This window comes from Bubalus bubalis, chromosome 18 (assembly GCF_019923935.1).
Source record: "Bubalus bubalis isolate 160015118507 breed Murrah chromosome 18, NDDB_SH_1, whole genome shotgun sequence".
Classification (NCBI taxonomy): domain Eukaryota; kingdom Metazoa; phylum Chordata; class Mammalia; order Artiodactyla; family Bovidae; genus Bubalus; species Bubalus bubalis.
Window position 1 is genome coordinate 18,670,480 of NC_059174.1, and position 13,760 is coordinate 18,684,239.

General features: G+C 53.1%; 1 protein-coding gene across 2 annotated transcripts in view; it reads left to right on the forward strand.

The window, feature by feature from the left end:
- The window catches only part of NKD1 (NKD inhibitor of WNT signaling pathway 1), a 94,614-nt gene that overhangs the window by 64,350 nt on the left and 16,504 nt on the right, over nucleotides 1-13,760 (forward strand). For both annotated transcript variants that reach the window (XM_025268642.2, XM_025268641.2), the window contains exon 5: nucleotides 13,476-13,582. In XM_025268642.2, coding sequence (XP_025124427.1) covers nucleotides 13,476-13,582 — 107 coding nt within the window. The remainder of the gene's footprint in view (nucleotides 1-13,475; nucleotides 13,583-13,760) is intronic.

Genomic DNA, 13,760 nt, shown 5'->3' on the forward strand with positions numbered 1-13,760 from the left:
TCATCTACCTACTCTTTTGTCACCCATCCGGCCAGTCCTTATCTACCACCCAGCCATCCAGAATCCATCCTTCGCCCATCTCTCCCTCATCTATCACTCATTCCTTAACCCATTTAACCATCTTCCAGTTGTCATTCACTCATCCCACCATCTGTCTATATTTTCATCATGTGTTGAGTCCCTGGTGACTGCCCCAAATAAGGCACTTCCCTGGCCACTGAGGCTCAGCCTGAAATCATGTAATTGGTTTCATATGAGGCATCTTTCCCTGCAGACATGACATGCCCATGGAATCCTCCTCTTCGGAAGGGGGGGGTGCTTTGTTCAACATCTGATCAGAGTATGAGTCCTGTTGGATGCAGTAGCAGGAGCCCTTGGCCGAGGAACCCAGAGACTTGTCTCCACGTCCCCCTCCCCTCCTGCTCCCACAGAGACTCGCTATGGCTTTTGGCCAGGCCCCTCCCTCTCTAACACAATGCAGGGGGGTGTGGGCTCCGCGGATGCACAGAGAATGTGGGCACCCTGTAGAGAGGATAAACTGCTGTGGGGTGGCACTTATAAACATTGGTTGATGGAGGGGAGATAAATAGGAGGTGCCCAAGAGTCCCAGCTCCTGTCAGAGAAAGGGTAGGGATGTTGGTGGCACTTGGTCCATCCCTGTGGTCTACCAGCTGCAGGTCAGGCTTCGAGGACAGCTTCAAAGGTGCCTCGACTGGGCACCTTGCCAGTCATTGACGGCGTCCACGTATATCAGTACCATCTTTGGGGTGGGAAGGAGGAGTTGGGAGCCACAAGCCTGACTCAGTTTCCAACTAGGGATTAGACTAGGTTGTTGGTGGTCAAGTTTCCAGCCCCTTTTCTTCAAACAAAAGCTTATACAGAGCACAGAATGTAAGACAGACCAGGTTGCTGAAAGATGCAGTGTGTTATAGATAGGATGTTAATTACCTTTTATGTAACAAAAGGTACCAGACAGCACTCTGGATTTCCTTGTGTGTATGAATGTGGACCACATATGTATGTATATAATTGTGTAGCTAGAAGCTTAGACAGACAGAAAGAGTAGTTCCTTCTGAACAGGGGAGGAGGAGATTAAAATTGGAAAGCATGGTCAGAGGATTGTAGTATTAACTGTAATTAATGTTTCAACTTTTACAAGAAGAATGTGATCATGTATTCCTTTGAAGCGAAAGACTAATAACAGAATTAAAAAGTGAAAACAGTGAGTAAATAAGGCAGTAGGGCTGGGCTGCTCTGGGCCTGCCTGTGTGGCCCCTGAGGCTTCTTGGAAGGGATGCTGGCCCCAGCAGCCGCCTGTGGTTCTTGGGCAACCACTGGTGCCGGGTCCGAGGCAGCACTCCCAGGATGATGGACGTGGCTGTGGATGGCTAGGCCTGGTGGGTGCTGCCGCGTCCTGGCCACGACGAAGCAGCCACCTGGCCTGGAGCTGGGGCTGCGGGCATCCCTCCGAGCCTCGGGCCAAGGGAGAGCAAACTGAATCCTGAATCTCCTCTTTGTCTTCCTGTTGGCCAAGTTCATTGCCTCTTGGCTGGCTGGAGGGCTGTTAAGGGAGAAAAAAGGCCATCTGAGGCGTGAAGATAAAAAGAAGTCTTTTAGCCATCCCAGGAGAGGATGGCTTTAGCTCCAGCGTTGTTATGTAAAGCCGGCCCTAATCCAGCGTCTTAACTGCCTTAACTGGCCAGCTGGGAGCTCGAGGGATGGGAGATTAAGGCTGGGCCCAGAGCGAGGGCTGGGACTGCAAGCTCCTTTTGAACTGTGGAGAGAACAAAGTAAGCATGAAAAGTCCAGAGCTGTCCTGGCGTTGCGGGCGGGACCTACGGCTTGTAGGGGGAGGGGAAGGGGACCCCCCCCCCTTTCTGCTGACCCAGCAGGGTGCTAAGGACTGGGGGGTTCACCCCACCCTTCACTCCAGTGCCCATCTGAGGTCCCCATCTCGCCAGTTGGGCAGGACGACAGGTGGTGGCAGCCTGTGGCTTGTGGCCTGAGGTGGACCTTGGTATCAGGGGCTCCAGGAAGCATGTGTCTAGGGGTATCCTCTCGACCCAGCATAGACTGAACTCTGGCTCTGCGCCCGTGAGGGGAGAAGGACCTGAAGATGGTCACAGGCCCCTTCTCTCCCCACGTCCCCTCTCTCCCCACCTGGTGCTGGCCACATCCCTGCTCAACATCTTGGCTCACTCCCACCCCTCACCCTTGGCCTCTGACCACTAACCCTCAACATCATGACTGTTTCTTGTCTTTCTACCTCGTTGCTTGGAGGTGAAAGTGGGCAGAGTGTGTTAGCTCGGCATCTTCCATAGAAAGTTTGAGTCCACAGAGCTCTGCCTGCTGGTCGTGCATTTATTAAGGACCAAAAGTGAGTCGGGCAGCCCCTCCCTCTGGGGCCTGGGCCCCCCGTCTAGGCCCCCAGGGCTGCTGATAGACAGGTCTTGTTTTGGCCCAGCCCAGGTGTCACCTGGCAGAGTCTGCAGGGGTCTCGGCTTCTCTGGCCCGAGAGTGGAGGTGCCTGGAGTCCTGTGGAGCAGAGCAGTGGTGTTGGGACTGACACCCAAGGGCAAAGCAGCCCCACTGTGAGCTCAGGGCCTGTCCCAGTTGGCACGGCCCAAACTTGGTCTTCCTGCCACCCCATGGGAGTACACAAGAGGCACCCTTCTCCCTTTATTCTGGAGTCAGACCCCAGATCCAGGCTGGCTGTACTGCAGCTCACTGTGTGATCTTAGGAGAGTCACTTAACTTCTCTGTGCTTCAGTTTCTTGTTGGGGGCAGACATAGCATGTCTTCCTCTGAGGGCCTGTAACAGCGAGCTTATTTATATAAGTCCAGAGTGCAGCGCTGGTTCAGAGTATGCCAGTGTCTGGGAGCTGTCCTGACTCTTGTTTCATGGGTTCTTCTTTCTTGAAGAGGAGCCAACTGGTGTTTGTAATTATTTACTAGTCCAGATCAAAGCCGGCCTATTTTCAAAGCTTCTTTAATCCTATTAGAATCTCTGAATGTCTCCTTCCACTCCCAGTGCGTGACATAGTCTGGCATGCCATAGAGCTCAATAAAAACAGATCTTCCTTGACTTAGGATGGGGTCGTGCGTGCGTGCTAAGTTGCTTCAGTCGTGTCCAACTCTCTGTGACCGTATGGACTGTAGCCCGCCAGGCTCCTCTGTCCATGGGATTCTCCAGACAGTAATACTGGAGTGGGTTGCCATGCCCTCCTCCAGGGGATCTTCCCAACCCAGGGATCAAACCTGTGTCTCTTATGTCTCCTGCATTGGCAGGTGGATTCTTTACCACTAGCAATATTTGGGAAGCCCTAGGATGGGGTCACGTCCCAATAAACCCATTGTAAGTTGAAAATATCATTAGTTGAAAGTGTGTTCATACATCTAACCTCCTGAACATCATAGCTTAGCCTTGCCCACCTTACATTAGCCTACACTTGGGTGAAATCATCTAACACAAAGCCTATTTATAATAAAGTGTTGAATAGCTCATGTCATCTATTGAATACTGTGCTGGAAGTGAAAAAAAGTTGGGCTGTCTGAGTTCAGGATGGTTGTAAGTATATGGGTTCTTGACCCTCGTGATTACGTAGCTGACTGGGGGCTGGGACCCTCTGTCCAGCATCACAAGAGGAGTTGTGCCACATATCGCCAGCCTGGGAAAAGATCCAGATTTGAGATTCCACGTACAGTTATGTATCACTTTTGTACCATTGTCAAGTCAAAAAAATTGTTAGTCAGGGCCCAACCGTGCTCTCTAGACGAATGAAGCCAACACCATGAAGTGATTGGAGTGCAGCTCCCAGGAAAGCCCCGTGTGCCCCCCTCCAGCCCATCGAGGCTCCCAGGCGGGAAATGTCAACCCTTCACAGAGCGAAGGAGCCCTTGGGAGGCCTTTCGTCCCCTTCATTTGTAGTAAGAAATCTGAGGCCCAGAGAGGGGCATGACCTGTCTCAGGTCACACAGCAGACCTGAGGACAATCTATTCTTCACTCAACACGTTTTAATATTTGCTGAGTGCCTACTGCAGGTGTGGGGCCCTGTTAGGCCCTTGGGTTCCAGCCATGGACAAGGTAGGTGGGCCTTTCTGTGAGGGTGTTGGCACGAGGGAGGCAGGCAGTGAATTGATAATCTGGTTCATACAAGGTTCTGGGAGGGGTGTTCTGTAAAGAGATAAAACCCAGGGAAGGTAGAGGGTGACAGGCCTCTCTGAGGAGGTGACGTTTCAGCCGAGATGCAGGTGCCAGGAAGGAGCCACCCTGGGCAGATGTGAGGGGTGAGCAGTCAGAGGAGTGAGGGGAGCCCCAGGGTGGGAGGGTTGTGGGGTTTGGGGGAACACAGAAGGGAAGCCCAAATGGCAGCCAGAGACCAGGGGGATGGGGGTGGGGCAGCCGGCAAGGGTAGGGCCCCGGGCTGGGATTTCACGCTGCTTTTGAAGAGAGACTGCTGGCAAGTTTGAGGTAGGTGAGTGCCAGATTCTGACTTCCCTTTGCACCAGAGAATTGTGGCTTCTGTGAAGGCCGGGTCATTCTGAGGTGGGGGGGAGCAATGAGAACAGGAGGCGATTGCGATGGTGCAGGGGAGAGGTGATGGCCTTGGCCTAGTGGGGCTGAGGGGCTGGAGCGACGTGGAGGGGCCTGGGTGTGGGGTGGTAGGGCTGGGAGAGAGACGGAGGGTGAGGGTAAGAAAGGGGTCCCAGGGACACCTTAGAGACGGGGCTTCGGGAACTACACGTTCCCTTCTGAGGTGACGATGTCTTCTGTTTTTGGATGTGTTGGCCTCAAGGTGCCTGTGTGACGTGCAGGTAGGGCTGTGGAGCAGACAGATGGACACCAAGTCTGGAGTTTAGGGAGCAGCTGGGGAAGAGAGAGAAAGACAGAGAGAGGGAGGGGACTTCTCAGGAAGAAGCCATGGACTGCTCCACCAGAGCCCTGGAGTCCCAGGCGAGGCTCTCAATCGATGGGGCAGCCGGTGGTTCCCGTCAGTCTGGGAGGAAGGGGAGTTCACTGCCGAGCAGCAGGGACCCCCAGATGGAGGGGGCAGGCGGGCCACACCCCGCTGGCTCCCCTCCCTCAGTTCAGAGCCTGTCCTGCCGGCGAGTGTCAGTCGCCCCGACTCCAGTCCACTGCAGTCCCCCAGAAGCCCGGGCTGCAGCCGTGACAGCAGTTTCTCTCAAGTCTGTTCTTCATAAAAGCTCAGCTTGAACAGTGGAAATTCTGACTTGTGTCAGATACCGAGGAGGCTTTCATAGCTTCAAGTAGCTCGGGGTTAGATTTTAAAAGTTGAATTTCATCACATGTTTTAACTTGGGCGGGGATGGGGGAAGAGTGGCAGGGACATGATATTTTTAGCCCAAAGAAGGCTTTTTTCCCTTTCCCTCTCCCTCTCCTGGCGTTTTCCCCTCCCTCCCCCAACAGATGTTTCGTCTCAATCCTATTCAAACCTCAAAGCAGAATGGCCATCAACCTTATGCTCTGATGAGAAAAAAAGGCCAGAATGCTATTTGTTGGGAAGGGTTTTTTTTTCCCCCTTTCTTCTTTCCCCTCGGTCACAACTGGCCCTTAAATAAAATCTACTTACAGAAAAATGTAACCTGGGGAAGCAGGAGTGAGGAGAAAAAGACCCTGGAAGGGGTAGACACCCACTGGCAGAAACTGCTGGAAGCCAGCTTCGAGAGTACTGCATTGGGTCAATTATGTGTTGGTGGTGGTTTTGTTTTTCCTGAAAAGCAAGGGCTCCAAGTGATGGAGAGTTAAGTCAGGATTCTTTGGGGTCTGTTGGATACTCAACCTGAACTTGCTTAAGATCTGGTTCATAGGAACTTCCCTGGTGGTCCAGTGGCTGGGATTCCAGGCTCCCAATGCAGGGGGTCCCAGGTTCGATTGCTGGTCAGGGAACTAGATCCAACATGCCACAGCTTAAGACCCAGTGCAGCCAAATAAATAAATAAATTTTTTTTTTTTTTTTTTTAATCTGGCTCATAGATTTGAAAAATCCTAAGATAGATCTTACCAAAGAAGGGCTGGTTGATTCAGGAGCTCAAACCATGTCATTAACACACACACACACACACACACACACTCATTCATTTTCTCTCTCTGTCTCCGTCATCTCTCCATCTTCCCTCTGTTAGTGTCTCCCAGTAAGGTGGCCAAGATGACTACCCAGCTCTGCGTCCTCATATCCTGTGAGCTGAGCCATCACAGGTGAAAGATAGCACCCAAGTCCATTATTTCTTGCAAACGTTTGATTCTTACTTTACTGGCCAGGGCAGATCTAGATTTTTGTGGGACCCAAGTTTATCCAGTTTGGGGGTTGTCTTTTTTAAGGGAAAGAATACACGATTCTCTTTCATAACTGTGGACCATTTATATACAAATATATGTATTTACATATTTCTATTTACTATGCATTTATTTCCCACTAAACCTAAATAAATATATCCCCAATTCAAGTTCCCCTTAGCTCGATTCCAGAAATGCTTGTGTTCACTCCAATACCACATGACACAAGGGGACGGGCGGGAAGTCAGAATGGGAAGAGACAGCATTCTTAACCAAGCGAGGATAAAATACCTAATTTTGAAAGCATCACAAAAACAACCAACCACGTCCACACATTCCAACTTGGAAGGAGCCCGTGCAAGTTAGAGGCCCAGCAACTTTAACCTCGTCAGCTTCATGAACAACTGTCCTTTGGCATTAGAGCGAGGACACAGGGCCACCAGGATAAAATAAGCTGGTCGGGTCTGGGTGCTTCCAGGAAGCTTGGAGTGGGATCAGCGCCCCCATAAACCACATGGATTGAGCTGGGGGAGGGGCGGCCCACTGGAGAAAACCCAGATGCTATTATCAGAAAGAGGAGCATGGTTGCGGGACAGGCAGGAACAGGTGTTAACCATTGTCCTGTGACACAGTGGACAGACCAGTGGCTGGGGAGGCAGGAAGCAGGGATTTTCGTTCTGTTTCTACATCTTCTGTGCTCACATCCTGATGCTGCTGCCGCCAGTTGTTGTGTTTTGATGACGATGATGATACACTCCTATGTAGGGTGACAGGCTGGGGCTGCAGCAGTGTTGATGATAGCAGCGTAATCAGGGCAGGGAAACCTAACCCAGCCCCGGAGCACAGGAGGGCAGGCTTCTCAGAAGATAGGGACATTTAACCTGGAGACCTGAAGGAGGAGCAGGTGTTGAGAGACAGAGAGTGTTCTTGGCAGGGAATACCGGCTCTGTGGAGAGACGGGGCTGGGAGGTGGTTCCATCAAGTTGGCTTCTTGCGCCTTGTAGAATGCAGGCGGTACCACACCCTGCATGGTGATATTAAGAGGACTTAATGGAATAACGTGTGCAACCACTAACTTCACCAGCAACCCCGGACAGGCCACTGCTGTATGCAAGGACACACACATTTGTGTGTCTCTAGGACGCTCGTGCCCCGAGGAGAGCCTCATGCAGATAACACAAGAAACCATTTGGTCTGGAATGCACATACGATATCTTTCTCTTTTTACTGGCAGCAGATTTACCCTCCTAATTATATTTGGCATAGGCTAATATTAAAATTCATCTGCATTCCCTCTAACAGCTGCTCTTGAAGGGTTGGGGAGTCAGAGACATCCTGGCAAGCCACCCTGAGCCTAAAATATTTGTGGCAGATAATCTGGACGTGGACAGTTGAGAAAGGCCTGTGGGTATGTTAAGGCCAGTGTCCAAACTCCAGCCAGGAAGCTCTGGCTTGTGTTAAATCTTACTTTCTATCAACTGAGAAGAACCTGCCAGGTAACCAGGCTAAGGTGTCCGCCAGGCCTTCCAGTATTAGTCATTTCTGGTCTTTGGTGGGGCTGACTTAATCATACCGTGTTTCAAATTTGTCTCTTCTTCCAAAGTTTAATATCTACCAGGCCCTTCTGGATTGTGTTAACATAAGCTGGCATTTGCTGATATCATCCAGGGTTTGGATTTTAGCCGATGTCTGGGATTCAGAATGGACCTACCCCTTTTAAACTGCCCTCTTTCCCACTCCAGTTCCCAGCCACAGCAGAATTCATAGTGTTTGTTACGTAGCCTGTGTTCTGTCCACCTGGGGGATTTGGTGCAGTGGGTCATTCTGGGATGGAATATTTGCTCTGTGCACGTATGGTACACTGTGGGCAGCCATGGGGCAGTAGCCAGCAGGGCCAGCTCTTGAGAAGCTTGCATTCTGGCCACGTGGACGTGGTAGGCTCCCATAGTTATCAGAAAATCCCAGAGAGGACTGCAGACTGAATGAGTTTAGACAGCCCTCTGCTAGCAACAAATGTTTGTGCAAAGTGGAAAAAGGGGGCCCCTCCTCAAGACACCTTTCTGCCATCTGCCCAAAAACTGTCATGAACAATACACAATCGAAGATGTCCGGCATGTGAATGGCGCCCCCGAGGTGTACCATGCACAGTTGTCGGCTTCTCAGAGCCAGAGTCCCAGTGACCCCAAGTGACCCTGACCCCAAACCCAAGGGAGGAGCCCTGGGGCACTTATCCTACTCAGGAGGGTGGGGTCTCGGGTGGGTGGATCTGTTTCATTTCACAGCCCTTCTTCTTCTCATACTGCTTGGGCAGCGCCAGCTGTCAACAGCTCTGGCTGGGTTGGCTATGCCATCCTGTTCCCTGGATCACTGCTAACAGTCCCAAGAAAGTGACCGTGCCTCTCATAGCGTGAGGTTCCAAGGGAGCCTTGGATGCCTCCCATTAGGTGGTTCATGGGGGGCCCATGATCAGAGTTGCCCCATTTAGGTTATTTCCTACTCTCCCCGGAGGTACTCAACACTCTCTTCTTTCTCCCTCTCTTCCTCCCCACCCCCACCCCCTTTTTAAACTGGGGGAGGGGAGAGGGAAGAGACTGTCTTTGATCTCAGCGGAGGAAAAAAGTCTGTTCTGTTCAGGCTTTTGGCTAACACAACAAACAGTGTTTAAAATTTAACTTTGCTTAATTAATTAGTAATTCTGTTTAATGCTGTCTGATCTCCCTCCAAAAGGTATTTTGAAGCTTGAGAAGGGAACATCAAAGGGAGCCGGGTGAAGATGGTCAAGTAATGCATTTAATCTGGCAGTTGCTGGGGGTGGAGAGATGCCAGGTTGGGAGCTAATGTGGGACAGAGCCATCATCTGGTAAACACAGCCGGCCGGCTGGCTCCTCATGGCCATGGCCGTGGTGAGAGGAGGGACAGGGGACCATTTCCACAGAGAAGGAGCTCCACACACTGCCCCAGACTCTTTGGAGTTGAGACTTGGTTTTAAGAAAGCAGAGTTGACATTTCCTTTCTTCTATGGCTGCTGTGTATGGTTGGGCAGGCTGTGGACTGCACAAGGATTTCCAGTCAAGCAGGTGAACAGCAGGTGAAATTCAGCCTGCACCCTGCCTATCAAGGCTGTATTCTCCTGGGTGTGCAAAACTGCACAGTCCACCACGTTTACTCAAAGGGCCAGGAAGAGTATGTATTTTAGCCTTTGTGGGCATTAGAGTGGCTGTTGCAGCTACTCAACTCTCTTTCACCATAGACAATGGATGTGGGTGTCTCTGTGTCCCAGTAAAACGTTATTTACAAAAATAGGTGGTGGGCTGGCTTTGGCTCATGGGCTGCCGGCCCCTGCTCTAGGTCACCCAAGGGTATGTCAGGCTAAGTGAAAGGCTTTCCTTCCTCCTCCCTCTGTCCCTTCCCTTCTTTTTTCTCCTTCTCCTTCCACTGCTTTCCAACTAGCAACTGAAGAGTGCCCAGAGTCCCCCTGAAACTGTGCCCCCTGAAAGATCACCTCTGGGGGAAAAAAAAAATCAGCGGACTGAACAGGCATAGGGTAGGAGATGAGGAATGAATGGGCTCAGGCTCTGGTGCTAAAACCCATCCTGACAAAAGTACTGTTCTCCGGTTGGTGGGGCCTGGGAAGCCTGCAGTGAGCCCCATTCACCCTTCTCCCATCTACCCATGAGCCTGAGGTTGGACGGGTGGAGAGAAGGGGGTGTGTTCTGCACAGGGGTGGCTGGGGTGGGCAATGGTTTGATGTCATTTAGTTTCAGGGGGCTGACTCACATGTGTATATAGAAGCAGGGCCCCTGAGTCCCAGCCCAGGCGTCTGGCACCGGGGTCTGCACGGCTTTCTGATTGATCATCTGCCACCTCTTCTGGCCCCTGGGCAGGGGACAGTGAACGGGAGAAAGGCTTTCTTTGGTGGGGGCAACAGGGTGCTGACTGTCCTTGTTCCTGGTCCCAGGCCCCAGGGCAGATGGCTCCCAGTAATACTACCCACCTGTGCCTGCCCCTCATGCTGGGAAGGGGCCCCTGGGGGGTGTCCAGGTGGTCTTCTGAGCTTTGATGGGCTGAGGGGTGGGACCCACTGATGAAGAAAGGACAAACCCTGGTCTTTGGAGAAGACATATGAAGGGGATAAGGGATCGAGGGGGAGGTTCCCCTCCTCCCCAGAAGAGGAGAGAGGAGGGCAGGCAGGGGAGGGCCTAAGGGAGGATGGGCTGTCTGGGTGTCAGGGGGAGGGGTGCCCCAGAGAAGGAGAGAGCAGGGACAGAGGTTTCTTTTCTTTGGGTTTTATCAAGTGGAACTTGAAAGGCAACATTGAACCTGAAGGTGGTTTTCTGATAACTTCCCTTTGAACTTGAAGTTTGGTTTCGATAAGCCTCGCCGGCTTGCATCTCCAGCCAGGACCTTGGCAGAGGGAGGCAGCAGCTTTGAAGATGGAGCTGCCCTTTGTTTCTCTTTCTTCTTTTTCTTTTTCTTCTTCCCACGATGGCAGCAGCTCTGGCCCAGCGGTGTGCCGGTAGATTTGAGATGGAGGGGTCAGGGTGGTGCAGGCTGTGCGCTTGGCTGTCCTTGGGTCACTGGCCAGTCTCCCACCTGACTTCTCCGGTGTCACAACCAGACCTCTTGGCCATTGAGCTGTTTGCTTTGGAGGAGCAGAGAGTGCTGGACTTGGTTTCATCCCCTACCCCAGGAGCGGGCAGCATCCTGACCTTCCTCGTGTCAACCACCCCAGCCATGAGGATGCCAGGTGCCCCCACCTGGATCTTTAGGTTTATTCTCAGTGGCCTCATTCTATGAAACCACCAGGGAGGAGCCGGGGTCTGTGACTGAGACGGGGTCTCTAGCTGGAGCCCTTGACAGCTTTAGGGAGTTGTTGTCTTGCTGTGGGGGCACAGAGATCTGGGGGCTCCCTGCATCCCGCTGAGCCCAGCTCAGTCAAGAAGGGAGCTGTGATGGAGCCAGGACATCACTGGCCGTGGAGGCCTTCCTTCCCCACCTGTCTAGCCTGGTGACTGGAGCATCCTTATCTTTATGTCTTCCCTCCCTGTCCTGGTTCCTACCCAGGCTGATATGACACTTTTGTGTCTGTTTGCATCCATGAGCCTCAGCTTTTAGAAAACTTGGCTACTCACTTCCTGATTCCTAAAAGATACAATGTGTAGGGATATCCTGTGTGTGCTATTGCTTCTGTCCTGTCCGATTCTGTGTGACCCCATGGACTGTAGCCCACCGGGCTCCGCTGTCCCTGGGGATTCTTTAGGCAAGAAAACTGGAAGGGGTTGCCATGCCAGCCTCCAGGGGATCTTCCCGACCCAGGGATTGACCCTGAAGCTCCTGCAGCTTCTGCATTGCAGGCGCAATCTTTACCACTGAGCCACCTGGGGAGACCCAGGGCCATCATTCACCAGACTGTCACTACTGATGGCTGGACCCCGTGTGCTGACCCCGGGCTCTCAGCCCTTTCAGTTGCAGATCCTTGAATCCACACAAGGGTCCTCTGGGGAAGGGACTCTTATCATCCCCACTGTACAGTCAGGGAAACTGAGATATCCACAGAAGTTATGTGACCTGCCTACAGCCACATGCAGTGTTGGGAGGATCAGAGCCCAAGCAGAGAGTACCCTCTTCCAGGGCTGGCACCAAGTCTGCTGAACCAAGCCAAAACCAGCACGGAGTGGTCAGCAGCATGAGCAAGGCTACTTGGGTTCAAATCCCAGCCCTGCCATTTACTAGCAAAGCACTTCCCCTCTCTGTACCTCAGTTTTCCCATCTGGAAAGTGGAGCTGATCCTGGTACCTGCCTCCTGGGGTTGCTGTGAGGACCGAGTGAGTCAATGAGCAGTGTAGTCAGCCACGAAGCTCTGAGGGCTCCCTGGGAAGGGCTTTGAATAACTGCTGGGCCCGCAGGGCAGGGGTCAAGTGGGAGAGCTGGGGCACTCCCCAGTAGCCACTCCTGGGTCCCGATCTGCAAAGCTGGGTGTGTGAGTGTGGTGGGGGACAGGGTCAGGGGAGAGGCAAGGCCCTCCACCTGGTTTCCTGGCCTGGTAGACATATATCTCCAGGCTCCTGACTTCCCAAGAAAGTCCAGCCCTGGTTGGGGCCACTGATCAGGGATCTCAGCTGCTCACAGGCCCTCCTGGGTCACCCCTAGTTGGACATAGGGGGAAAGTTCCTCAAGTGAGAGCCAGGCTCTGTTTGCTCCCCTGTAAAACAGGGCAACAGAATCACTGCCCCAGGGAAGCTGAGGGAATCTAAAGAGAGGAGCTGTGAGGTTCTAGAAAGCACGTTCTTGAGCAAACCTAAGTCCCCTTTATCAGGCAGAGACAGAAGGGGCTGGAGGGGTCTCATGGGACATTCAAGATCTGATGGAACCATGGGCTCAGGGATGATGGCTGCTCCCAGCCCTGTCCCCTGGCACCCCTTGGGGGTGTTCACGGGAAAGTGATGTCCACAGACCACCAGCTTTTCATGCCCACCTTCCCACTGCTACTGGGAGGGCATGGAAGGACTAGAGAGACCTCTACTCAACACTTTTGGCAGAGGGAGGCCCTTCTAGGTGAGCAGAGGCAGAATGGAAGTCCTAGGGTGAGCTGGTTCCTGAAGATACCAAGGTGTGCATGCGTGTGTGCGTGCATGCACATGTGTGTGTATGTGTGCTTCCCCTACCTCAGTGAACTCCATTTCTGTCACTCCCCATTTCTGTTCTTCCTGACCACCCACCAGTGTGCGACCTGCTGAGCCCAGGTGGGTGGTATCTTTGAGGTCACCGCAGTGTTCTCAGGGAAGGCAGGGAGACTGCAGAAAGCGGCCGTGGTCCAGAGCTCCCTCTGGGGTCTCCAGAAGCTCCACTCTGTCCTCATTCACCTGGTCTTTGGCCCAAAAATGCCATGGGTGGCCTCAGGCTCCTTCTCTGGGCCACAGAAAACAGAGGCCTGCAAGGCCCACTGGGTAACCTGAGCAGCTGGCGAAGAGGCACCCTGGGAGGGGGCCTCCCCTGGGACAGCCCTGGGCATTAACGGGGCCGGAGGACAGAGGGATTTGGCTCTAGCAAAGCGGCCAGGCACAGCGGGCCCGCCGTGCTATGGTGGGGATGGCCTCCGGACAGAGCCATGGGGTCTGGGCCTGGGGTGGCTCAGGGCCCTCCAACTCACGCCTTCTCCCTTATTCCTTCCTCCCGCAGTGGCCCTGCCTCCCGAGAAGACAGACGGACTGGCCAGTGGAGATGAGAAGAGGATGGAGAAGTCAGGCGAACCCTGCTCGGGCTCCAAGAAACAGCTGAAATTTGAGGTAAGTTTCCTTTCCTGGTGCTGAGCCCTGGGCGGAAGGGTTTTCTCTGCCCGGTGCTGGTTTTTGATGGGGGGGATGCTGAGGCCCCTCCAGATGTAACGGCCCCTCTCCTCCCCCATGAACAACCGTTCCTCCTGCCACATCTGGGGCTACCCCAGCTCGGCACAGGCCCTAGAGA